Below are 27171 nucleotides of genomic sequence, written 5' to 3' on the forward strand. Positions count from 1 at the left end.
ACACATGGGTGGCTCAGTCACCAGAGCGTGTGATTGTGGATTCAGCTCAGGTCATGATCTCAGGGCAGTGCAGAGCATGCGTGGGATTCTCTCTCTCCATTTCTCTCTGCCCCTCTTTTGCATGCTCTCTTGCTCTCTCTCTCAAAAATACATACATATGGTTTTGGGAAAACTGGACAGCAACCTGCAAAACAAAACAAGACCAACAACGGACCACTTTCTTACAACGTACACAAAAATAAATCCAACATGGATAAAGACCTATGTGTGAAACCTGAAACCATAAAAATCCCAGAGGGTAATTAACACAGGCAGTATCTTATTTGACATTGGCTGTACAAACGTCTTTGTAGATATATCTCCTGAGGTAAGGGAAACACAAACAAAAATAATGGGACTTCGTAAAAATAGAAAGCTTCCGTCACCAAGGAAATAATCAACAAAACTAAAACACCTACAGAATGATATTTGCAAATGACATCTGATAAAGGGTTAATGTCCAAAATATATACAGTTATACAGTACCCAAAACAGGACAAATCCGATTAAAAATGGGCAGAAGACACAAATAGACATTTTCCCAAGGAAGACATACCCATGGCCAAGAGACACATGAAAAGATGCTCAACAATACTGATCTCCAGGGAAATACAATTCAAAAGTACAATGAGATAACACATCACATCTGTCAGAATGACTAAAATTAATGAATGATGAAACAGCAGGTGTTGCCAAGGATGTGGGGAAAGAGGAAACCTCTCGCACTGTGGGTAGGAATGCAAACTGGTGCAGCCACTCTGGAAAACATCATGGAGATTTGTCACAAAAAAAAAAAAAAACTGGAAATAGAACTACCTTACGATCCAGCAATTTCACTACGAGGTATTTACAGAAAGAATACAAAAATAATTCTTCAAAGGGATACATGCACCCTGATGTTTACAGCAGCATTTTCCACAACAGCCAAATTACGGAAACTGCCCAAGCATCCATCAACTGATGAATAAACTGAGATGTAGTATATGGAATGTAATATTATTTACCCATAAAAACATGAAATCTTGTCATTTGCCAGGAGGCGCATGGAGAGAGAGAATGCTATGCTGGGTGAAATAAGCCTGTCAGAGAAAGACAAATACCCGATGATTTCACTAACACATGGAAATGAAACAAAACAAAGGGGGGCGGGGGAGGAGACAGTGACAAACAGACTCTTAAGGAGGAAACAAACTGAGGGCTTCCACAGCGAGGTGAGGGAACGGGTGAAACAGCTGCTGGGGATTAAGAAGCGCACTTGGGACAAGCACCAGGTGACGTGTGGAAGGGTTGCTCTATATTGGACGCCTGAAACCAATATTACACTGTGTCTTCACTCACTGGAATTGAAATTAAAAGATCACATAAGGTTAATGACACCTACCTACCAGGTTTTCTGTAGTTTTCAATCACTTCACTAGGTTGGAAAAATAACCATGAATTTTTTTTTAAAAGCATGTATGATGTGGGGGACAGTTTGTGCCCTTACCTCGGTCTCTGGTTCCAGCAGGACTCGGTACGTGGGTCCCAGCTCATTCTTCTAGAAGGTCCTGAGATGAGCATTTCATGTATTCACGTCCTAATGAATGCAGCTCCCGTTCTTCTGAATTTCTGTCAGGGTTTCTTCCCGGAAACGAGCCTGAATCTGGAACAAACCATCGACTGCATCTATGAGGTGATGTCGTGGGACCCCGCAATCCACGAGTACTTTAGTAACATACGTCGTGTTCAAATACTGTCCGGGAAGGGGAGGAATGAAACACGGGAAAAGCCCAGAAAATACAAGGGCCTGTGCTGCTCAGCAACCAGCTTGCCCAGGGAAGCCACCCAGCGCCCCCTCCTCAGCACTCAGTACTTACAAGGCAGCTTCTCTCTGACGACTCAGCAGACGCCAAGTTGCTGCAAATCTCCCAAGGTCTCCCCTGGGTCGGGCGGCAGAACCCGCTGGAAAAGCAGCTCTGCTCTCAGTCCTGAGGCAGCAGCAGAGGCCCTGCGTCCTCTGGGAGCAACAGAAGCCCTTCCTGCTCTCAGGTGCCCTGGGTCAGAAAAGCCGATGGTGCGCCCTCTGCTGGCCATCACTGCCCGGCAGAGGAACCCGCCCCTCCGGGTGTGTGGTGCTCGAGCTCTCTCTGCTGGCCACCATGGGAATTCCTGCAATGTGGAAGGCCCTGGTCGCTCAGCTGAGAGACCGAAGGTGCTCTGGGCAACTAGGCCTGTTCTCCACATTGGGAAGGGTTTTAGTGACAGGGCCTGGGACGCAAAGAAATCTTTTCCTTCTCCCTTCTTGTGAGTGAAGAATGAAACCGGATTTATTAACGTAATGACATAATTTGTAATGTTTTAAGCAATGTTCACAGAAAAATAGACCGCCAATTTACACATGCTGAACAAGAGGTAATTGTGTTTACCACGAAAATACTTAGGTTAGATAAAGCATGGACACCTTTGAGAGAGACATACCGGCGTCCAGCTATGGAATGAATGAGTCCTAGGGATACAAGGGACAGCCAATGGAAGGGAGTCGATCCTGTAATAATACTGTTGCATGCTTTCACAGGATAGCTACACTTGTGCTGAAGTACAACATAATTTATAGACATATGGAATGACTGCAATGCATGCCTAAAACTAATACAACAAATGTGTGAACAATATTTCAATTAAAAATAGACATCCTTGGGGCACCTGGGTGGCTCAGTCGGTTGAGCGTCCGACTTCAGCTCAGGTCACGATCTCGCGGTCCATGAGTTCAAGCCCCGCGTCGGGCTCTGGGCTGATGGCTCAGAGCCTGGAGCCTGCTTCCGATTCTGTCTCCCTCTCTCTCTGGCCCTCCCCCGTTCATGCTCTGTCACTGTCTCAAAAATAAATAAATGTTAAAAAAAAATTTTTTTTAATTAGACATCCTTTACACTATCTTTAATTTCTCCTTCTTTGCCAATAAACTATCATTCCTGGGGCGCGTGGGTGGCTTAGTCGGTTAAGCATCCGACTTCAACTCAAGTCATGATCTTGCAGTCTATGAGTTTGAGCCCCGTGTCAGGCTGTCCTGAGAGCTCAGAGCCTGGAGCCTGCCTCAGATTCGGTGTCTCCCACTCTCTCCCCCCTCCCCAGCTCGGGCTCTCTCAAAAAAAAGAAAAAAAGAAATATTAAAAATGAAAAATCATTCCTCATTTAGAATCTGTGAAATTCCATTTATACCAGATTCTCTAACATGACCATCTTGATGTTGAGAGCTTATCTGAAAAGTCACTAATAATATCTTTGATGACACATATGTGACAAGGTCAGAATGCAACTTACAGGGAGCTACACATCTGTTGTGAATTTACAGTATGTATCCTTGGCTAATATTTCCAACGAAATGTGCTTTAGGGATACGGATGGGTGAAATAATGTCCATCAATCATATAGGTCAATTTCCTATAGGACCATTATGCCTTCAATTACTAATTACCACCTCTTCAGAATTAAAACAAAGCTGGGACAAGAAAATGTCTTTGAATTTGATGTAAGAGAAGACTATGGTGTGTTGTTTTTTTTTTTTTAACGTTTATTTATTTTTGGGACAGAGAGAGACAGAGCATGGACGGAGGAGGGGCAGAGAGAGAGGGAGACACAGAATTGGAAACAGGCTCCAGGCTCTGAGCCATCAGCCCAGAGCCTGACGCGGGGCTCCAACTCACGGACCGCGAGATCGTGACCTGGCTGAAGTCGGACGCTTAACCGACTGCGCCACCCAGGCGCCCCAAGACTATGGTGTTTTAAAGGGTTCACCTACCTTCTGGAATCCTCAGATTGGTTGTGGACAGGAGGATAGCAACCCACGATTTGGATGCACACCGCTAGTCCCAGAGGGAGGATATGGACCTTATTGTCAAATATTTTTTTATCAGTATCAGCAGTCCACCTCTGCCAGGTCCAGACTGCAGCACCTGGGGGCAACACAATGCCTGATGCCTGGCTTCAGAACATGAGGAAGGCCAGCTGGTGGGGGGAGGGGGGGAAATCCAACAGGGCCTGGGGCAGTGAGGGAGATGGCCCTGGGACACCTCCCCACAGGGCAGGCTATGGAGTTAACCTGCCAAAGAGGAGCACACTCTCCCTCAAGCCATCCCTCCCCATGACAGAACATGAGGCTGAGCCTCACAATTCCAGAAGAAATGAGGGATACCCATCTTTTCAATTGCAATGGCCTCTGCAGAGCTTGGAGCCAGGGATGTTGGAGTCTTGGGGTCATGGAACTCTGTTGCCCATGATACAAGCCCTTTCTGCCCCAGCACTCAGAGCCACCTCATACATCCCCTCTCCCCTGGTGCATCTAACCCCATCCACATACTTGGACCAGGTCTCTACTTTCCTCCTTGTACTTCCTCTTTGTCTCTGTTTCTAACCACATCTCTCTCTATTTCTTCCTTTCACTCTCTAGGGAGTGGTGTATTATACGGTGCTAAACTTTGTTCTTATACATGTGAATATCCAATTTTCCCAGCACCAGTTATTCAAGAGACTACTCTTCTCCACTGTGTATTCTTGACTCCCTTGTCGAATACTAGGTGACTGTGATGCATGGGTTTAGTTTGGGCTCTCAAGTTCTGTTCCATTGTCTTGTGTGTGTGCTTATGCCAGTGACATAACTGATGTCTTTGTGTTAGAATGAAGCTTGAAGTCAAGAAGTGTGATGCCTCCTGTTTTGTTCTTTCTTGCGTTGGCTACTTGGGGTCTTTTTGTGGTTCCAAATACATTTTAGGATATGATTTTCTAATTGCATAAAAATTGCATCGGAGTCTTGATAGAGATTGCACTGAATCTCTAGATGACTTTGGGTAGTATGGACATTGTATCTATATTAATTCCTCCGAAAGATGGACATGCGATGGCTTTTCACTGACTTGTGTGTTCTCCTGTTTCTTTCATCCAAATTGAATTTCTTCCATTTCTGCACAGGTTTTATAGTTTTATGTAGAGAGATATTTCACCTCCTTGGCTAAATTTATTCTTATAAATTTTATTGTTTTTGATGCTATTGTAAGTGGGATTGTTTTCATTACTTCTTAGATAATTGGGTTAGTGTATAGGAATGCTACAGAATTTGATATGGTGACTTTCTATTTTGGAACTTTACTGCATTTCTTGATTAGATATTAACAGGTTCTTTTACATTAAACTTTTTATTTCATTCCTTTACCTTATTAAAAAAAAAAAACATGTTATTTGGGAATAGCTGACACACTATGTTACATTAGTTTCAGATGAACAGCATAGTAATTGGACAAGTGTATACATTCTGCTACACTAACACAGGTGTAGCTACCATCTGTCACCATGCATCACTACTCCAGTACCATTCTCTATGTTCCCTGTGCTATACCTTCTACCTGTGATTTATTCATTCCATAACCAGAAGGCTGCATCAACCAATCCCCTTCACATATCTAGGGCATCCTTGTCTTGTGCCTGATCTTAGTGGAAAATCTTTCACAATTTCACTACTGAGTATGATATTAGCTGTGGGCTTCACATACATGGCCTGTCTTATGTTGAGATATGTTCCTTCTACACTGAATTTTTAAAGAGGTTTTTAGCACAAATGAATACCAAATTTTCTCAGAACTTTTTTTCTGTGTCTATTGACATCATCACATGAGTTTTCTTTTTTTTTTTAATGTATTTATTTTAGTTTAAATTTATTTATGTATTTCTTTAATATTTATTTTTTCAAGTTTTTATTTAAATTCCAGTTGGTTAACATATAGTGTAATGTTAGTTTCAGGTATAGAATGTAGTCATTCATCACTTACATACAACACCCAGTTTTCCTCACTACTAGCGCCCTCCTTAGCCCATCACCCATTTAACCCATCCCCCTGCCCACCTCCCTTCTAGTAATCCCCCGTTTGTATTTATAGTTAAGAGTCTGGTTCTGGTTGATTTTTATTTAGTTCAATTATGTGAGGGGTCACTTTGATTGATTTCCATTTCTGAAACATCCTTCCTTTACAGGAAGAAAACCCTTCATCACGGTCAATGATCCTTTTAATGTGCTGCTGAATTTGGTTTGCCTGTATATTACTGGGAATTATTCATCTATATTCATCACAGGGATACTGGCCTAGAGATTTCTGTTCAGGTAGTATCCTTTTCTGGCTTCCTACCAGGGTAATTCCAGTCTCAGGAAATGAGTTTGGTGGTGTTCATTCCTTTTGAATCAGTGAGACGACTGCTGTTAGTTTCTTCTACAAACATTTGGTCAAATTCACCATTGAATCCACCTGGTCCTGGGCTTTTCTTCCCTGGGAGAACTTCGATTACTGATTCCATTTACTTGCATTGGTTATCTTCTTGTATTGATACAGTCTTCCTTTAATGGGTCTGTGCAAACCTTCTATATCTTCCTGATACAGTCTTGGTAGGTTGTGTGTTTCTAAGAACCTATCCATTTCTTCCAGGTAGGCAGTTTGCTGGCATCTAATTTGGCCGTAGTCACCTCTTTGCCTGCTTTATGTTTCTTTGGTATAAGGCGTAATGTCTTCTCTTTTATTTATAATTCTTTTGAATTGGGTCCTCCCTCTGTCTTAGCATAGTCTAGGTATAGTCTTGACAATTTTGTTTCACTCTTCTGAAAACCCACTGTTGGTCTTCTTCATATTTTCTATTGATTTCATGGTCTCAGTTTCATTGGTTTGCACTCTCAAACCCCTTTTGAGAACATTGGACATAGATTGTTGTTTTTTTCTAGTTCTTTGAAGTTAAAGGTAGGTTGTTCATTTGAGTCCCAAATCTATCTTCCACACATGCAAATCCAGTGACTCATCAGAGAACCTTCAATAGGTCTTTTCTGTCCTATTTCTCATTCTCAGAACTCTGAGAAATAGAACCAGAAAATTTATTTGAAGACACTATAGATGGAAACTTCCCTAATGCGGGGAAGGAAACAGATCCAGAAGCAGGAGGCACAAAGAACCCCAATATATTCAACAGAAGCAGATCCACACCAAGTCATATAGTAATCAAACGCAAAATGTCGTGATAAAGAAAAATTTCACAGCAGGAAAACAAAAGATGACATTTTCCTACAAGGGAAACCCTATAAAGTTATCACTGGATGTTTTTCAGAAGAAACTTTGAAACCGTAAGTGACCAGCATGGTATGGTAAAGGTGCTGAGTGGAAAACATCTGCAGCCAAAGAAACTCTATCCAGCAAACTATCATTCCGATGGAAGGAGAGATCAAGAGGTTCCGGAATAAATACTAAGCGAGCTCACAACGAACAAACCACCCCTGCAAGAAATGTTAAAGGGGACTCTTCAAGTGGAAAAGAAACACCTAAAGTGATAATATTAAAGTGCGAAACGCAAAAGCAATAAAAGTGAGTATATCTGTAAAACATCAGTCAAGGTATTCACGGTATGAAAGGTTTTGAAATAGAAACACTACATAGCTACAACACGGGGAGGAGAGGAGTAAAGAACTGGTTCAAACTTAAACAACTATCAACTTAATATAGACTTCTATATGCAGAAGTGGTTAGGTACAAACCTAATAATAACCACAAATCAAACACCACAAATACATATGCAGAGTATAAAGGCAAGCAATTTCAACTGTGAAATTGTGAAGAAACCCAGCAAACCAAAAAAAGAGAAAGAGAAGAAAGGATCAGAAAAATTCAGAAACAACCAACATCAAGTAATAATAGGACAAGTACATGTCTATCAATTACTTTGAATGGAAACAGAATAAATGCCCAAATCAAAGGCACTGGGTGACAGATAGGGGCAACTGGATGCCTCAATCGCTTGAGATTTCGACTCTTGATTTCGGCTCAGGCTATGATCCCAGGATCATGGGATTGAGCCCCAAATGGGCTCTGCACTGAGCATGGAACTTGGTGAGGATTCATTCTCATTCTCATTCTCTCTCTCCCTCTCTCTCTCTTTGTCTCCCTCTTCCCCCTTTCCCCCCACCCTGCCCTCCCATGCCTGTGCTCTCTCTCTTCATAATAAAAGGCACTGGGTGATAGAATGAATAAAATATAGGACCCATCTATTTTATACCTACAAAAGACTAATTATAGAACTAAAGTATCAAAAGAAAACTGCAGTAGCCATACCTATATCAGACAAAATAGATTTAAAAATAAAACTGTAACAAGAAACAAAGAAGGATACTATACTAATAAAAGGTACAATCCAACAAAAAGAACAATTGTAAACATATATGCGCTCAACCTGAGAGCATCCAAATACACAAAACAGTCCAAAACTAAAGAATTAATACTCATACAGTCATAGTAGGGCACTTTAACACTCCAATGACATCAATGGAAAGATCATTCCAACAGAAAATCAACAAGGAAGTAGTGACTTTGAATGATAGAGTAGACCAGATGGACTTAACCGATATATTTTAGACATTCCATCCTAAAACAGCACAATACACATTCTTTTCAAATGCACATGGAACATTCCCCACACACAATAAATATTAGGTCATAAAACAAAGCCAAAACAAAATCAAACCGATCAACGTCATACCATGTGTCTTTTCAAACCACAATGCTATGAAAGTAGAAGTCTACAACAAGAAAAAAACATCTGGAAAAGGCAAAAAACCATGGAAGTTAAATAACATGCTATTAAACAATCAATGGCTCAACCAAGAAATCAAAGACAAAATCAAAAATGCAATGGAAACAAATGAAAATGAAACCACAACAATCCAAACTTCTGTAAAGCAGGAAAAATGGTTCTAACAGGGAAGTTTATAGCAATACAGGTCTGCCTCAGGAAAAAACAAAACAAAACCTGAAGTAAACTCCATAACATTATAACTATAAAAGCCAGACAAAGGATAAAAAACAAAACCCCCAAAGAGCAGAATGAAGAAAATAATTAAAATCAGAGGAGAAATAAATGATAAAGAGATTAAAACTATGCACCGGATGCACTAAAAACGGATGAGGCGGTACGTGAAATCCTACCAAACCGAGAGAGGGCAGGGTGATGGTGTGAAACACTCCAGAGCCAAGCAGGAATGGGGCAAGGCAAGAACAACCTCCAGTGTAAAGAGACAGGGGCGATAAAATGAACGCAATACCTCCAGACGGAAGGCGGTGTCCACACAGGAACATCCTCCCGCTCCAAGTGGGAATGCAGGCATGACCTACTTCTTACCTTAGCCCTAACCCTAACACTAACCCAAATCCCAACACCTACACCCAACAGCTAACCCTCACCATAACACTAATACTAAACCCTGCTCCTGTCCCTATGCCTAAACCCAACCCTAACCCTACCGAACCATAAAGGTAAACATAACCCGAATTAACACTAAATTGACCCTAACCCTATAACGCTAACCACAAAACACTAACCCTAATGCTCTAACTCTACCGACTAACCCTAAAATTATAAAAACTAAAACTAACCCTAATCCTAACCATAAAACTCTAACACTAACCCTAACACTAACCCTAATCAAATCCCCTAACCCATAACCCTAACCCAAGTCCTAGACCTAGACCTCACCTTATCCCTAAACCTAACGCAAACCTTAACACTAACGCTAACACCTAAACCTAACCCTACCATCTAACCATAACCCTAACTCTCAAACCCAAACCATAACCCTAAAACTAAGCCTAACCCAAGCCCAAACCTAATGCCTAAACCTAACTCTAACTCCAAACCCTAACCCCTAACCGTAACCCTAAACACTAACCATAACCCTAAACCAAATCCTAATGCATAAACCTAACTCTAATCCCTAACACCAACCCTAACCGTAACCCTAACCCCTAACACCAAACCCAATCCCAAGCCCTAACTCAACGCACACGACACACAGGAATAGTGTCACATCGGCACTGGTGAAGTCCCTGGACAGAACATTAACCCTAGTTAAGGACCTCTCTGGATGGGGACCCAATTCCTATCTCTGAGAACACCACAAACAAAGGGCCCAAAGCAGTGCAGAATTACTCGGCATGAAACATGGAACATCATCATGACATTTCCAATGCCCACATGGAGCTGCACAAGGGGGTTGATGAGGCCCAACTGAAGATGGCACACACACGAGGCTGGCCCTGGCACACAAAGACTAAGCCTGAACAGCCCGCTCTGATGAGACCCACACTCAATCCTCTGGGGAGACCACTACCCTGCTGGAGTTTCAGTGCTTGGAGCTTCCTGGGACCTAACCCTAACCTTAACTGTGACACTCACATACTGCTCAAACTAAACCTCACCCCAACTCTAAACCTAACCCTACACATGACCCGCACCCACGCATGGACCCTCATTCAGCCCTCCAGGGTGATCACGGCACTGGTGTCGCTTTGGCCCTGGCAACGTCCCCGGACTGAACCTTAACCTTGGCTAAAGCTTTCTCCTAATGGGGACCCAATTCCTAAGTCTGAGGACATGATGGACATGGGGCCCAGAAGTGGAGGAGGATTACTCGGTATGGATCCTGGAACACCACCATGTCATTTCCAAAGACCAGAAGGAGCTCCACACGGGACTTCTTGAGGTCTAACCGAGGAGTGGCCGTGGCACCCAAAACCCAGCCTGACTGGGACCCTCCTTAGACCCCTCTACTCAGCCCTGCGGGGAGACAACTGCCCTACTGGGGGTATAGTGCCAGGAACTTCCTGTGACCAAGCCCTAATCTTAACGGTGACCCACAGTATACACGTGAACCTAAACCTCACTTCACTTTAACACTCACCCTACACCTGACTCGCACCATGCATGTACCCTCACATCATCAATACAGGGAGATCACAGGACTGGTGTCACTTCGGGCCTGGAGATTTCCCTAGCCCAAACCCTAACCGTAGCTAAGGCTTTCTCCACATGGGGACCGAATTCCACACTCTGACAACAGCACGCACAATGGGTTGAGAAGCAGTGCAGGATAATTCTGTGTGAAACGTGGAACATCACCATGTCATTTCCAAAGCACGGCTTCCGATGCAGAGGAGGATTCCTGAGGCCTACCAAAGTGTGCGGATATAGATGTCTGGCTTGGAACGCAAAGACTAATGCTAACCGGTACCCTCCCTTCTGCACTCCAGCCAGCCCTTTGGGGAGACAACTGCACTGCTGTAGGTTCAGGGCCTGGAACGTCCTGGGAACTAATCTTAACCCCAAACAGAACCTTCACACTATCCCTAAACCGAAACCTAACATGATCTCTCAACTAACTCTACACGAGACCCACACCCACCCATGTGCCCAAATTTCAGCCCTCCATGGAATTCACGAGAATGGTGTCGCATCGGCCCTGGCGACGTCCCTGGACTAAACCCTAACCCTAGCTAAGGCTCTCTCCCCATGGGGACCCAATTCCAAGTCTGACAACAGCATGCACACGGGTTCGAAATCGCTGCAGAAATACTCAGCATGGAACGTGGAACATCACCACGCCATTTCCAAAGCGCGACTGTAGCTGCACAAGAGGATTCCTGAGGCCTACCCGAAGCATGGGCCATACATTTGTCTAGCCTTGGAACCCAAAACTAATCCTGACCGGCACCCTCCCTTGTGTACTCCACTCAACCCTTTGGGGAGACAACTCCTCTGCTGTGTGGTCAGTGCCTTGAGCCTCCTGGGACCTAACACTAACCTTAAACAGAACCCTCAACTGAAACCTAACCCTATCTATCACACTAACTCTAAACCAGACCCACAGCCACACATGTGCCCTCACTTCAGTCCTCCATGGATTCACAACACTGGTGTCACTTCGGTCCTGGCGACGTCCCTGTACCGAACCCTAACCCTAGCTAAGGCACTCTCCCCATGGGCACCCAATTCCAAAGTGTGACAACAGCACACACATGGATTAGAGAATCAGTGCAGAAATACTCGGCATGGAACGTGGAACATCACCACGTCATTTCCAAAGTGCGACAGCAGCTACAACAGAGGATTTCTGAGTCCTACCCGAAGAGCATTCCATACACTTGTCTGGACTTTGAACCCAAAGACAAATCCTTACTGGAAACCTCCCTTGTGTATTCCACTAGCCCTTCAGGGAGACAACTTCTCTGCTGTGGGGTCAGTGCCTGGAGCCTCCTGGGACCTAATCCTAACCCTAAACATAACCCTCACCCTAAACTTTAACCCTATCTATCTCACTACATCTACAACAGATGCAAAGCCACGGAAGTGCCCTCACTACAGCCCTCCATGGAATTCACAACACTGGTGTCGCTTCAGCCCTGGCGACATCCCTGGACGGAACCTTAACCCTAGCTAAGGCTATCTCCCCATGGGGACCCATACCAAAGTCTGACAACACCACGCGCCTGGGTCCAGAAGCGGTGCAGGATCACTCGACATAGAACCTGAAACATCACCATGTGATTTCCAAGGCCCGGCTGCAGCTGCCCAAGAGGATTCCTGAGGTCTACCCGACCAGTAGCCCATAGAGTTGTGTGGCCTTGGAAGCCAAAGACTAATCCTGACCGCCACCCTCCCTTGTGCCCTCAACTCAGCCCTTCGGGGAGACAACTGCACTGCTGTGGGTTCAGCGCCTGGAGCCTCCTGGGACCTATCCCTAACCCTGACCCTACCCCTAACCAGAACCCTCAACTGAAACCTAACCCTCTCTCCAACCCTACAATTCACCCCTTGAGGGTGATCACGGGTTACAACCCTAAACCTACACTTGAGCCGCACCGTGGCATGGGCCCTCACTTCAGCCCTCGAGGGAGATCACGAAACTGGAGTCGCTTCAGCACTGGCAACGTCCGTGGACTAAACCATAACACTAGCTAAGGCTACCTCCCCATGGGGACCCAATACCAAAGTCTGACAACACCACACGCCTGGGTCAAGAGGCGGTGCAGGATCCCTCCACATAGAACCTGGAACACCATGTGGTTTCCAAGGCTCGGCTACAGCTGCCCGAGAGGATTCCTGAGGCCTACCCAACCAGTGGCCCATACAGTTGTCTGGCCTTGGAACCCAAAGACTAATCCTGACCGGCACCCTCCCTTGTGCACTCCACTCAGCCCTTAGGGGAGACAACTGCACTGCTGTGGGTTCAGCGCCTGGAGTCTCCTGGGACCTAACCCTAATCCTAACCCTAACCTTAACCCTAACCCTAGTCTTCTGCAGAGGGTCAAGGGTCAGTTCCCAGGTCTGAACCAGGTGGCCTCAGGGATGAGGCTCTGGCCTTGGAGTTGCTGCTGTTGCTGCTACATCGCAGCTGAATGTGGCATGGCTATTTGTCTCTGACGCTGTGAGAGGGAGAAGTTCCTCTGGCAGCTAGGAGTGAGACATGAGAGGAAAGAGCTGTGTGCCTGTACAGAGCAGCTGCCTGTGGTCAGCAATCCTGGCCTTTTACCGATTGGAGATTCCCATCCAAAGTCCTGGATTCACCCAAAATTGGGCTATTAAGTATATAAACTGGGCCACTGCATCCTACAAGTCTCAACTGTTAAAAATTAAGGCTAACAGAAAAACTGGGGAGCGTGTTTATGTCTCTGACACAGAAGGAGTCCATGGGCTGGTAGAGAAGCCCTAGGAGCTGTCCAGGTGCTGAAAAGGTGTTGAAAGAGGATTATAGTTTTTTAGTCACAGCTCCGTATCTCCTGCCCTCTCCGTCTAAATCCAAGTGTTCAGAGTGGTAAGGGCATAGATGTGTCACCACTGCTACTAATGAGTGGGGAAAACTGCCCTCTTCTATCAGGGTGGTAACCAACACTAAGAATTATAATAATCTTGTTTTTCAATTAGGATTTTATGTTGTTGCAGCTTAAAAAGGGACTCATTTGGGAAATGAATGGATACTGTTAACTTAGGAAAATTCACTTGAGCAGAATTTTCCTTTTTTGAATATGAAAATTCTCAAAATATACTACAGAGAGTGACATAATGAATACCTACACACAGACTTTGCAATTATTATAAATTTGCCATGTTTGCTTGACATCTTCTATTGTGAAAGATTGTAGGTTATAGACATCACAAGATTTCACTCCTAATTAATTCAGTATGCACCTATACCAAAGGAGACATGATCTCCTACAAAACCACACTAGCATTTGCGCATAAACAACTTTTTAAAAAAATTCCTGCATATCTTCTAATAGTTAGGAAGGGTTTTTCAAAAGACAATTAACATCAGACAGTGGGGGAAATATCGAGCATTGAGAACAGGCCATGAGAAATGATACTTCCATGGCTAAGAATTTAGGAGTTTCAAAGAATCAACAGAAAAATCCCCTTTGTAAAAAGAAAAGAGAAACTACTGTTTTTCCATGAAACTTTAAGGATAACCCTACAATTATGTGTGTGACAGCTTGCCTGTGTCTCTGCCTGGCGTACCAATATGTCCTACCTTTCCTAACCTGTAAGAACCACTGGGCCCAAGAAACCGTATCTCTGCTTTCTCATTGATGCATACCAGCATGCAAAGTGTCCGGGTGGTGGTTACTCAAACAGTAAGCAGACTGTGACTTTTATGCCTTTTGAGGACTCTGGACACAGGTCTGGGCAATATAGCACTCTATTTTCACAGCTGTGGTCCTGGGGTCTTCAGGAAGCACCGAGGCACTCTCCCACTCAAAGCCAGCAACAGGGCCCTCGGCTACGTCCTGCTCAACTCCCCCACCTTACAGTTCATCGGCCGTCCTGACACAGCCCACCCACATGCTCCAGCAAACCGCATTTGGAGTGGTTTTTATTGTGGCTGTTTCCACTGCTACGGCCCAAACCATCACTGTGGCCTTGGTCTTCAGGGTCACTGCACCAGGGAAGAGAGGGTGGCTCCCTGAGCCCCAGCTCCCTGTGGGCTCCGGCTGGGAACCTCGCCCCGTTCCCTGACACAGACACAGTCCGAGCCTAGGTATGTCCTCCTCCTGTGCAGCAAGGACTCCGTCATTGTCCTCTACTGTGTCCTGGAATGCCTCGGCTCTGGGCCCGGGGCTCCATCACTGCCCTCTACTGTGTCCTGTGATGCCTCAGCTCCCGCGCCCCAGGGCAGTTTCGTGGTGGCTTTCCTGACGCCTCCAGCAAGTTCCTGACATCCAGCACGCTGGCGTTCTGTGGCATCCAGGCCACCCTCCTGCCTGTCTCCCATAGCACCAAGGGCAAGGTCACGGAGGCCAGAGAGATGGTCTCCATCCGGGACTTCAAGGCTGCATCTGTGCCCCCAGGTGCTACATTATCCCCCTGAGGCCTGGCCAGAACACCCCAAGAGGGGTGTGGCATAAAGACATCTTCTATGGGCAAATAAAACATTAACAGTTAACAGTAAGTCACCCATTTTGCAAATATTTAATGTTTTTTAATGTTTCTTCTCATTTTTGAGAGAGAGAACGAGAGGGGGGGGGGGGCAGGGGCAGAGAGGGAGACGCAGAATCTGAAGCAGGCTCCAGGCTCCAGGCTCCAAACTGTCAGCACAGAGCCCAACGCAAGGCTCCCAACCCACGAACCCTGAGGCCATGACCTGAACCAAAGTCAGACGCCTAACTGACTGAGCCCCCCAGCGCCCCTGCACTTGTTCGGTACAAAAGTCACACTCACGGGTCACCTGGGTGGCTCAGTCGGTTGAGCGTCCGACTTCGGCTCAGGTCGTGATCTCGCGGTCTGTGAGTTCGAGCCCCGCGTCGGGCTCTGTGCTGACAGCTGGGAGCCCAGAGCTGCTTCGGATTCTGTGTCTCCCTCTCTCTCTGCCCCTCCCACGCTCATGCTCTGTCTCTCTCTCTCTCTGTCAAAAATAAACATTTAAAAAATTAAAAAAAAAACAGTCAAACTCGCTGCTGACAATGCCATTGAAAAGGTGAGCTCTGGAGGCTCTGCATCATTTGAAGGCGCCAGCCTCTTGGACGCATGCAGGATCCACCACTCGCGGTGCGTGCCGCTTCTTGAGCCACTGCTCTGGCCTTGGCCCCAGGTTTGCCTCAACTTCATTTTCTGTTTTCCCCAATTACAAAAGCCTTCCCTACACTAAGATTGTGATCATGTCTCCTTTTTAAAAGCATGTACTTCTCACGGTTAGTCTCCATCTATTTCACTTTGGTGAATGGTGGGGAGTCGCCATTCCCGGACTGAGTAGGAGCTGGTTCCGAAGCCCCAGGTGAGTGGCCACAGGGGAAGAGTCAGGACAAGGGAGCTGCAGCTTTGTGAGCCCTCCAGGAACGCAGGATGTGGACAGACTCGGAGCCCCAGGAACCCCAGGTGTGTCGGTTAAAGGTGGGGACTTCCGAGATGGGAAGATTTAAGGGCAGGGTCCCAGTCAGTTGGAGGGGATCACCAAGCAGAAAGGGGAATAAGGAGCCCAGTGCCAGGCCCATGCCCCATGTGTGACCTTTCAGGCTCCACCATAGGAGGCTTGGGGTACAGCTCTGCAGATTCCGGCCCCTCTGACTATACCTTAGCCATGTGTGAATTTCTTCCCAGGAGTTTCCATTTGAGGACCTCTATTGGGGGAGCAGGATGGGGGAGGGGTGCTTTCAGTAGAGGCCTCCCTATTGTGAGGGGAGAGCCATGAAGACACCTTTCTCCACTGACTCGGCACTTGGGGTTTCCCCAATCCTAGCCCTCCGCCTGGGCCCAGACACCAGCAGGAGCCTCGTGCTTCTGTACCCGACCCCTGACGCAAGCGCCGTGCCATGGGGAAAGTGCACCGGGCGGCTGGTGCATTCTCCAGCTTTCCCCTTGCTGATAGGACCAGCGGAAGCCAGTAAAGGCCTGGCTGTTACTTTCATTTGTCTTCTTGACTAAATGGATTCATAGACGATTCTTTCAGTTTCTGGACCCAATTTCAACATCCAGGAAGTTCCCCTCCTCAAAAAAAACAAAAAAACAAAAAAACAACAACAACAAAAAACCACCGCAAGGCAATTCTTGGACACCACCGGGGTATCCAAGAACTCAATTCTGACACTGTCTACCTCAAGACACCATCAGGTTCTACAGGTTAAGGACTCGGTCCCACCCCCCACTTCAGACGCCAGTCACAAGCCCCAGGCTGTTACCTGTGCTTCTAACCCACTGACTAGACCAGAAGGTCCCAATGACCTCCTCCTTAGGGTCTCTATTTGCTGGAGTGGCTCACAGAAATCAGGGAACACTTAGGTTTACCAGTTTATTAAAGGGTGTGATAATTATGAATTGACAGCCAGATGAAGAGATACACAGGGTGAGGCCAGGGAAAGAGTGTACCACTCTCCCCGCATCTCCAAAGGGCAACATTGCCACCAGCCACTTTGACTCCTGAGCTCAGCTGAGCCCCAAGCAAGGAAGTGTCTCCCCCTCTGCTGTACGAACAGTGCTCAGAATGGCCATAAGGAATAGAGGCTATCATCGGTTGTCGAGCAAACACTCTATTTTACTCAAAGTCCACACATACGTTACACTTTACAAAAAACAGCATCTAGCTGGGTCTCTTGGTCCCCCTCTAATCCAACAAAAGGGAGAAAAGAGGACAAAGTCCCTCTTTTAAACGCCGGGGCTGCCCTGTGCACCCCCAGACCCCTGGTCCCGTGCACAGCAAGCAGGGTTAGTGGAACGCCCACCAGCGGCCAGCACAGGGCACCCGGAGCCCTCACCACCAGGCTAGCGGAGGTCCCTGCCAGGACCATGAACACGCAGATGCACAGAAGGACCCCGCCTCAAGAGGAGGAGACCGGGTACCCATAGTGGTTGCGGTCAGCTTCACCCAGGGTCAGCGTCAGTGACAGGCTGGGCTTCCGTCCCAGCTCCTCCTCCTCCAGGCAGCGCTGTGGGGGCCGGGACTTAAAGAAATCCGAGACGTAGCGAACCTAGGAGACAAGACAAGGGCTGATGGGGGCAGGGGAACGGGAAGGTCGCGGGGGTGAGGGATGGGCTCTGAGGGGGAAGAGTGGAGTGGGGAGGGCAAGAGGATCCCCCCACCCAGGGTGGGGCTCCTGACCCAGGAGCTCACCGTGAGGCCGGCCACCAGTGCCCCCTGCAGGAGGCCAACAAGGACATCACTCCAGTGGTGCTTGTGGTCAGACACGCGGGTGTAGCCGACGTAGAGAGCAAAGGCCAGCAGGAAAAACTGCACTGTGGGCCGCAGAAGCCGCGCCCACTTCCAGCAAAGCCGTGCCTGCACGTAGAGCTGGGGGCCGGAGGGCAGCCATCAGCCCAGGAGCCCGCTGGGCTCACCCCACACCCAGGGCGCAGACGGGAGTGGAGGCCAGGAACACAAACCAGCAGGCCGGGAGCCTCCAGTTTCTAAGAACAAACCAGTCACCTCGACCCATCACCACCTCCCCTTCCCCCTTTTGCAGAAGGAGAAACTGAGGCCCAGTCCCACAAGCCAATCCTGGGAAACAGACTCACCGCCAGGAACATCATGCAGTACATCCCAAAGGAGGAGTGTCCAGAATAGAAAGACAGTCTAAGAAAGGAGAGCACAGGTGTCAGGAGGGGCTGCACAGGGAACAGAGCCCAGGGCCCAGGCTCAGAGACCGGGAAGCTCACTGACATCTCTGCCTTCGAAGTCCCCGGGCCCCTGGCCCCCAGCCCCCCGTGTATCCCACAGTCTGGGACCCAGCATAGGGAGGGTTTTATGGGGGAAACGTGGCCCCTTTTCATTTCCCTGACCACACAAAACAAAGTCTCCAACTGGGGCTCACAGTGGTTAACAAGGATGCCGTAGGCCACAAACTCAGAACCAGGGCAGACAAACAGATAACGCCACAGTTTGGGGATTATTTCCCATCTGTGGTTCTTGATGCAGGAATTAAGCTCAAGGGTTAGCAAAAAGGACATCAGTGGACAAGAGAATGGCAGATTAAGGAACTCCAAAGGTCCGGCCCTCCATAAACATCATGAAAACACTCGTACGAACGGAATCACACTGGCAGTGGCCACCACCAGGACTAGCAAAACAGACCTCTTTGAACGGATTTGTGATTGTCTGGACCCATCTGATCAGCAGAGCTACCCCACTCTCCTGTGGCCGACGCAGCTACCTGGGGAATTGCTCCGAAGCCTTTACAGCAAATGTCGGTCACTGCTGCCCAGGGCAATGCATGGCAGCTGAGGCCCGGGGACCCACCAGGAAGCTCAGGAAAGGAGCCCTTGGCTCTCACCTCTGGCTGACCTTCAGGTGCTGCGCAAACAGGAAGCCTGGCTGAGCTCGGAAGGCAGGCCCCGACACAGCACACACAGCCCACCGGCAAACTCAGAGAGAGGTCTTTCTCCCAGTGCCAGATGTTTAAGGAAATCTCTGTCCAAGTACTAGCTGATCGTGCAGCTAACAGAAAGAACTTCATGGCCACACATGACAAAGAATACAGAATTTACAAAATTAGTTCAAAAGGTCGCTAACCAACCGACCGACAACTGCAACAAACAGCAACAATAATCGCTGGGTGGGAGAGCACAAGATATTTCCAGAGTTGCTACATGACAACATTAAAGATGCCCAGTTCTCAACCAAATAGTCACAAAGCATACAGGGGGAAAAGTGTGGCCGATACACAGGGTGAAAAGAAATCTGTTAATAGAAGCTGTCCCCAGGATGCCCAGGTGCTAGACTTACTGGACAAAGACTTTTCTCTGGCCATTTAAAATCTGTTCAAAGAGGGAAACAATGTCTCACTAAACAGAGAATATCAACAAAGAGACAGAAGTTATCCAAAGGAACCAAACAGAAATTCTGGAGCTGAAAACAGTAAGTAGTATCTGAAATGAAAAATCGCTAGCAGGTCTGAATGGGCAGAAAGAACCGTGAGCATGGACACAGGTCAACTGAGACAAATCAACTGGAGGGACACAGAGGAAGAAGGGAGAAAAAGAGATAGGCACCAGGGATGCCCACACACACGGGGGAGCCCAAAGAGGGGAGGAGAGAGAGACAGGGGCAGAAAGAGTATTTGAAGACATAATGGCTGAACACTGCCCAAGCCGGATCAAAGACACGAATCTACACATCTAAGAAGCTTGAGAACTCGAACGGGAGAAGCTCAGAGACACAGCGTAATCAAACTGCCAAGGACAGTCAGCAAGAACCGTGCACACGGCAAGAGAAGAGACCGCTGTGGTACGAGGGTCCTCAGTACGATCAGCAGCCGGTTTCTTGTCAGAAGCCATGGAAGCCAGAGGCAGTGGGGTGATACTTTCAAAATAACCAAGAATTCTAGGTCTGGCAAAATCACCCCCTAAAAATGAAGAAGGAGAAATTCGGACATTCCCAGATAAACACAAACTGAGAGAATTCGTTACTCAAACACCCGCCCTATGAGAAATTCCAAAAGGGAGTCTTTCCAGGAGAAATGAAGGGTGCTAGACAGTTAGCTCAGGCTCACACAAAGATCTGAGATACACGAGTCAAGGTAGTTACACAATACAACCATCAGTATTCATGTACTTGAGCTCGTAATTCCTGATTTTTTTCTACCAATTTTATGGGGCGCCTGCGTGGCTCACTTGGTTAAGCATCTGACTTTGGTTCAGGTCATGATCTCGCAGTGTGTGAGTTCAAGCCCAGCGCTGGGCTCCGTGCTGACAGCTCAGAGCCTGGAACCTGCTTCAGAATCTGTGTCTCCCTCGGTCTCTACCCCTCCCGCCACTTGTGTGCTCTCTCTCTGTTTCTCTCAAAAATAAATAAATTGGGGCGCCTGGGTGGCTCCGTCGGTTAAGCGTCCGACTTCGGCTCAGGTCATGATATCACGGTTCGTGGGTTCAAGCCCCACATCGGGCTCTGTGCTGACAGCTCAGAGCCTGGAGCCTGTTTCAGATTCTGTGTCTCCCTCTCTCTCTGACCCTCTCTTGTTCATGCTCTGTCTCTCTCTGTCTCAAAAAAATCAGTAAACGTTAAAAAAAATTTTTTTGAATAAATAAATAAAAATTTAAAAAAATAATTTTTTAACTGCACATACAGATGGGTGTTAGCTAGATTTATTGTGGTGATCATTTCAAGGTAAATACAAATGTTGAACCATGTTGCACACCTAAAACAAACATCGCATCATATTAATTATGTCAATTATGCCTCATTTTTCAAAAACCTGAGTAAAACAGTAATTATAAATCTGAGTTGGTGAACACACAATGTATAAAATATAATTTGTGAAAATAATCTCATAAGGGGGGCAGAGCTATATAGCCACAAACTTTCTGCACAATCAGTAATGTAAAAGAAGGCAGTAACGAAGAAATTCTAAAGCCAGGATAAAAGAATATGTAGAAAGCAAATAACAAAACACCAGAAGCTCTTTCTTATGGGGGATTACATTAAATATAAATGTATTAACCTCTCCAATTAAAAGGCGGAGGTTGCAAAACAGACTTACAAAGCGACGTAACTTTGCGTATGCCGTATACCTTCAGACGCACAAACAGGCTGAAAGTACAAAAGTGGGAAAAGCACTGCATTCAGACAGCACCCAAAAGACAGCCAGTGTGGCCACGCTGCTATGGGACAAACCAGACAATGAAAAGAAAAGAAAAACCATCCGCAGAGACAAAGGACGCTACACAGCGATCAAGGCACACGTGTCAAGAACACATCACAATCACAAAGACACACGCACAGAACAAGAACCCCGAAAGAAGTGAGGCAGAAACGCACACACCTCACACGTGCACACAGACACTGGAGAGGCCAGACAAAAGGCTGCACGGTGTGTGACCCCACGTGCGTGAAGCGTCAGAAGAGGCACACCCACCCACAGGAAGGGGGTTCGTGGGTGCCAGGGGCTCAGGGAGGAGGCAGTGCCGGGGGCCTCATAACTAACAGACACAGAGCTTCTTTCTTGGGATGATAAACATATTCTGGAATACGAGAGTGGGGATGGCGGCACGACACTGTGAATGTACTAAGAATCAATGAATTGTATGCATTAAAATAGTTAAATTCGTGATTTTTAGGGATGTGAATTTTGTTTCAAAATTTTAAACAGGGAAATAGATGCCAATTAATTGAGAAGTTTATCAGAGAATGTGAGAGCACAGAGCAGAAGCCGGACAGTGGGGCCTGAGGTCTGGGGGGCTGTTCTGCTCAGGACCCCGCATCCCGGCCCCACCTCACATCCCCACACCTCCCCAACCCAGGCCCACGGGCCCCACCCGGCCTCACCCCACCTTACCCTCCAGGAAGCTCACCCTTCCACATCCAGCGCCTGGGGGTCCTGCTCTAGCCCCGACTCCTCCCCTAGGGGTGGGAACAGCCGTGGCTTAGGGTCCCCAGCATCGCCCCGAGTGAAGGCGGCCGGTCCAGCACCCACCTGGACTCGGTGACGTTGGCGGGGCTTCCCCTGCACACCTTCTCCACCTGCACGTACACGGAGCAGTTGACGCGGCTCCAGTCAGGGTCACACACCGCCAGGAAGTTGGGCCGCAGACGGCCGATCATGTACTTGGCCAGGTCGGTGAGCGACTGACTCACTGCAGCCCCAAACAGGAACGTCCCCAACACCTTGTAGACGGCCGCCACGTAGTTGTTGAAGTCGGAGCGGGAATAGAGGCGGTCTGTGTATACCAGGTAGGCCTCCCCGGCAGAGACCTATACAGAGAGCCGCTGAGGCCACTCTTGGCTGGGCTGGGGAGGCAACTGTGAGGGTCTCCACCAAGCCCTGGCTCGCTGGGCCTCGGACTCCCCACAGAAAGGGCTCCGGGGCGCCTGGCCTCCCTGAGTCTGCTGGGATTCTGGGAACTCCAAAGGGGGGGGCCCCCTTCCCCACAGACCATTCAGGGCAAAACTTGGCCCCACCCCCAGCACCCAACCTACCACCCTCCAACCTCTCCTGCCTTACGAGGATGATGGTGGCTGTGATGGTGACCCCAGCCATGAGCCCGTGGGTGATGGTGTCTGGACGGTAGGGGTACCGGATGGAGTCATCTCCACAGTAGAACCCTCGCTTATACGGCGCGTTCACAAGCGTCAGGATGGCAAAAGGCAGAGAGGCTGGGGGCAGGGGAGAGAAGCCAGTGGCCACACGGTTCTCCCCATGCTGTGTGGTCCCACCAGCCAAGCCCGGGGGCCACAAATGCCAGCCTTTGTCGGGCACTTGGCCACCCGCCTCGGCCTTCCCTCCCTGGTTTCCTCACCTCCGCGTCAACCTGACGGCGAGAAGGAGCTTTCCCCATGGCGAATGGGAGTCCGCTCCCTCATTAAAACCCCCTCATGGTTCCCCATCACCCTCAGATAAACACCCAAATCCTCCCCGGGCCCATGGTACAGCCCCCACCCCACCTCCCCCCTCACTCACTCCCATCCAGCCTCCTTTCTCCTCCCTGAGCAAACTCCATAGGCATGCAACCGAGCTCCGTCCCCGAGCTACCTTCCCATGCAACCAAGCTACCTTCCCCGAGCTCTGTCCACCCTTCCTGACTGCCCACACTGGCGCCCCTCTCACAGAACAGAATTTCTGTTCTCCACGTCTCTGGGCCTGTATGCACTTCTGCAACATAGTGTGATACTTGATTGTCAGCCCCACCCAAGGGGCTTGACGGACACCTGAGGGGGGCCCACCATGTTCAAGGCTGTCCCCGGAGCCTGCCCAGGGCTTGGCCTAGGCAGGTGTTTTAAGAAGCATCTTTTAAAAGAAGAGAGGCCCTCCCTGCCCTTCACTGTAAGGCGGGCCAGAGAGACCAGGAACGCACCATAGAAAGGGCCAGAGCTGAGACACCTGCATTCCTGCCTTTAACCCTGAGCCGGCCAAGGGCCTCGACGCCTCAGTCCAAAGACATATTCAGGAGCCACAAGTTCTGGCAGAATAATGAAAGGCATTGCTGTAGTACTGGGGTCCCAGGACCCCGCTGAGCCAAGGGTGACAAACGAAGGCAGGGTGCCCTTTGCCCCCCAGCAGGGCAGGTGACAAGTGTAAAAGGGTGTGACTCTTCTTTGGCATGAATACCGCAGGAGGCAGGGCCAACTCCTCCTCCTAAGACACCGAATTTAGCACTGAGTCAGGGGAAACACAAGAGGTCTGCCCATGGAGCCGAGTGTTAGGGATAAAGAATCATGGGTCAACGTGACTGGAATCGGGGAGGCCACACAGAAAAGAAGGTGGATCAAGGGAGCTGAGGAAGTTCAGGGCAGATCTGGGGAAGAGCTCCAGGCAGAGGGAAAGGCAGTCCCAGAGAACAGCAAAGGACCCTGCCTGGACGGCTGGAACACTGGGACTGGAGGGTATTGTAAGAACGGGAATCTTGCTGGGAGTGAGGTGGGAGACACCAGAGAGCTTGGAGCAAAGGAGCAGAGCATGCGTTCAACGGGTTCCCTCAGGCTGCTGTGAGGTAGGGCAAGGGTAGAGGCAGAGAAGCCAGGCAGGAGACCCCCAAAGTTGGGGGGGAGCGGGGAGGCGGGGCCTACAATATGCTGAGCCACCAAGTCAAGCCCCATCCCTGCAACCCACCCACGGCAGGGGATGGCGCAAGGGGCCTCGGCCACAAGGTTAGCCTCCACCTCCTGTCCCCCAGCCCCAGCCCCAGCCCCTTCCACTGGAGGCTCATCACCCTCAGCTGGAACCAGAGCTGTGGATTCAGGAAGCAGAGCTCAAAGCACTGAACTGGGGGCCTTTCCCTGCTTGGGAAAGTCTGGTTCACACCCTCATGGCAGACACTTCCAGAACCTCCCTGCCTTTACATCATCCCCGCCCCCCATTTTTTCATCAGGGTCCTTGTCACCCAATGAAACCCAACTTCTTATATCGTGAAGCTTCAAGAATGGTAGCGGGGTCTGCCTGGGCCTCGAGCGCCTGGCACAAAGAAGCAACACTGCCTGCAGCAGGTGCCTGAACCTCTCTGGGCTGAAACAGCACCTCCCTTAGACTGTTCCGTGGAAAAGACTTAATTATTTGCATGTCACTTAGCGCCTGGGATCCATAAGTGCCACACGGATGTTTAAATGTAAATAACAGGTGCTCTATAAATGATGGCTAGGGCTAGCAGATGGCTAGTCCCCCCTGTGGACCTCTTCCCGTTACCACCTGGCCCACTCCAAAGAGCTTAGGGTTAGGGTGAGGGTTGGGGCTGGCGCGCGATCCTTCAGGGCATTACCCCTCCGCCCTTCAGCGACCTCCGTCCCGGCGGAGGTGCAGGAACCCCACGAGGGGGTGGGGGGTGCGACTTAGGCCCGAGGGGGCCCCTCCCCGCGCCGGGGGGTAGAATTCCGGGGCCATTGTCCGCACCGCCCCGGAGCAAACACTCAGCCTTTGTTCCCGGGACCCTGGGGGAGGGGCGGGGAGGGGGGCGGCCTCGGGCCACCCCCTCCCCCAGCCTGGCCCGCAAACCCGCCCGACAGGTTTGGTCTGCGCCGCCGGAGGCGACGGGTCCACCCGTAGCCCGGGGCCCAGCCTTTCTCTCCACCTGTGCACCCCCCACCCCCACCCCGCCTGGGAAGGGGGGTTCGAATCCCACCGAGCGGCTGAGTGTGCCCGTGGGGAACGCCGATCCCGGGAGTGGGGGTGGAGGTCCTCCCGGCGGTGCCCCGCCCCCGGCCGCGCCCCTGGCCGCCCAGAACCTGGACTGCCGCCCGCGTGAGTCACCGCCCCGGCCGGGGGACGCAAACCCTCCGCGACCCGGGACGGCCGAGGGGGGGGGGGGGGGCACGCAGGCCGATGTGGGCGCCGAGGTCACCCCAGAGCTCCCCCGCCTGCGGCTCCCACCCCACCCCACCCCCGCTACAAACCAGCCCTCGGGGCGCCTGGGCGCGCACCGCGGGGGAAGGGGTCCGCCCCGCCACGCGCGGGGCCCCGCGGCTCTTACCGACCAGCACGCACAGCACGTCGAGCAGCACGAAGACCCACCTCCGCTCCATGCCGCCCCCGCCCCGGGCCGCGCCCGCGCCCCCCGACGCCGGTCCCAGCGCGTCCCGTCGCGCCCCGACCTGGCGGCGGGGTCACATGGGCGCCGAGCTGGGCCCAGCAGGGGCGGGGCGGGGCGGGGCGTGCAGGGGAGGGCAGCGGAGGGCAGGGGAGCGGCGGGAGGGCGGGGCGGGGCGGGGGCAGAGTCCGGCCGCGGCGGGCAGGGAGGGGCCGGCTGGAGAGTTCCTGCGCGTGGGGGCGGGAAACCCCAGCCCGGGTCTGGAGGGCGGGGGGAGGGTCGTCCGCGCCCTGGCCGGGAGGCTGAGGGACCGAGGCCCAGAGTCACCCTCAGACTGGGCCGGCTGAGTCGGGGAAGGGCCGGGTGGCGAGAAGGAAGGAAGGAACCAGCGAACCGGCGAGGGAGGGAGGGAGCGGGCGAGGGGCCAGGCCCCTCTCTGAGCATCGGTTCCACTGGGGGGGCGGCGCTCGCGCTGCGCACATCTTAGTACGTCTGAGTCAGGAAGTGCCGAAAAAGTATGAAAACGATGGGGTGTCATGGCTTAATCGCGGGGTTTTTTTTCTCTCCTCCTAATGCTGGAAGCCCTGGCATTCCGGTGATGCGTGGCGTTTCAGAAGGTCAGGCCCCTCAACACCCACCGTGGAGGCTGTTGGCGCTGTCCCCACTTTACAGAGGAGGAAACGGAGGTGGCAGGAGGTAGACGTAGGAACTCGCTCACAAGCTGGTTAGGTTCTGTGCCCCGTGCCCCCACTAGGTCCCAGGGAGCCCTGAGCTGGGAGGCGCCCAGGAGTCAAGAGCATCTAAGCTAGGGAAACTGAGGCCCAAGGGGCCATCACTAGATCCTTTGGGCTGAAACCATCTGAGAAGCCTTGGTGAGAGCCCTGCTTTGACCTGGCAGGAAACATGACACGAACACGAGGTTCTGTCACTCAGGGTCACACAGTGTAAAGGGGGAGGTAGGGGAGAGTCGAACCCAGGGGGCCTGGCCCCAGGGTCTGCTCCCTTGACTTCTCAAACACATTCACCCTCCAAGCCCCTCCAACAACCCTAAAACAGGATGTTTCCCAACTCTTTAAAAAAATTTTTTAACATTTATTCATTTTTGAGAGACAGAGCATTAGCGAGGGAGTCTCACCCCTTTTTAGAGATGAAGGGAGCCAGACCCAAAGAAAGACAGGGAGCCCCTGATCAAAGGCGGCTGGGGCTTAAACTCAGAGTCCCACTGACCCTGCTCCCTGGGAGAGTGACCAGGCACTTACAGGGTGCGGGGGACCCAGGAGGGAGCCGGGGACCTTGGGGAAGAGGGGCAGTGTGCAGCAGACCTGGAGCTCCTTTGCTATTAGGGTTGGGGGCGGGTGTCTGAGCGCCAGCTCC

General features: G+C 50.0%; 1 protein-coding gene across 3 annotated transcripts; it reads right to left on the reverse strand.

The window, feature by feature from the left end:
- Positions 1 to 17129: 17129 nt before the first annotated feature.
- On the reverse strand, positions 17130 to 25892 carry PLPP2 (phospholipid phosphatase 2). 3 transcript variants are annotated; one of them, XM_045491079.1, is made up of 6 exons: positions 25741 to 25892; positions 22785 to 22936; positions 22257 to 22447; positions 18364 to 18421; positions 17963 to 18139; positions 17130 to 17819 (listed from the first exon to the last, which is right to left on the reverse strand). In XM_045491079.1, the coding sequence occupies exons 1-6, from the start codon at positions 25790 to 25792 to the stop codon at positions 17670 to 17672; spliced, it is 780 nt and encodes a 259-aa protein (XP_045347035.1). In that variant the 5' UTR covers positions 25793 to 25892; the 3' UTR covers positions 17130 to 17669. The 3 variants fall into 3 exon arrangements, with proteins under 3 accessions (XP_045347035.1, XP_045347034.1, XP_045347033.1); XM_045491078.1 differs by having other exon boundaries at positions 22257 to 22534; XM_045491077.1 differs by having other exon boundaries at positions 22257 to 22534; positions 25782 to 25886.
- Positions 25893 to 27171: the final 1279 nt, after the last annotated feature.

This window comes from Leopardus geoffroyi, chromosome A2 (genome assembly GCF_018350155.1).
Source record: "Leopardus geoffroyi isolate Oge1 chromosome A2, O.geoffroyi_Oge1_pat1.0, whole genome shotgun sequence".
NCBI classification, from domain to species: domain Eukaryota; kingdom Metazoa; phylum Chordata; class Mammalia; order Carnivora; family Felidae; genus Leopardus; species Leopardus geoffroyi.

Excerpts from the sequence above, each read along its gene's own strand:
- PLPP2 (XM_045491078.1), bottom strand. The coding sequence starts at position 25,792 with ATGGAGCGGAGGTGGGTCTTCGTGCTGCTCGACGTGCTGTGCGTGCTG. Across the intron at positions 22,535-22,784 it reads TCACAGCCACCATCATCCTC|GTCTCTGCCGGGGAGGCCTA; the intron begins GTAAGGCAGGAG and ends CTCTCTGTATAG. Across the intron at positions 18,422-22,256 it reads GCCAACGTCACCGAGTCCAG|ACTGTCTTTCTATTCTGGAC; the intron begins GTGGGTGCTGGA and ends CTCCTTTCTTAG.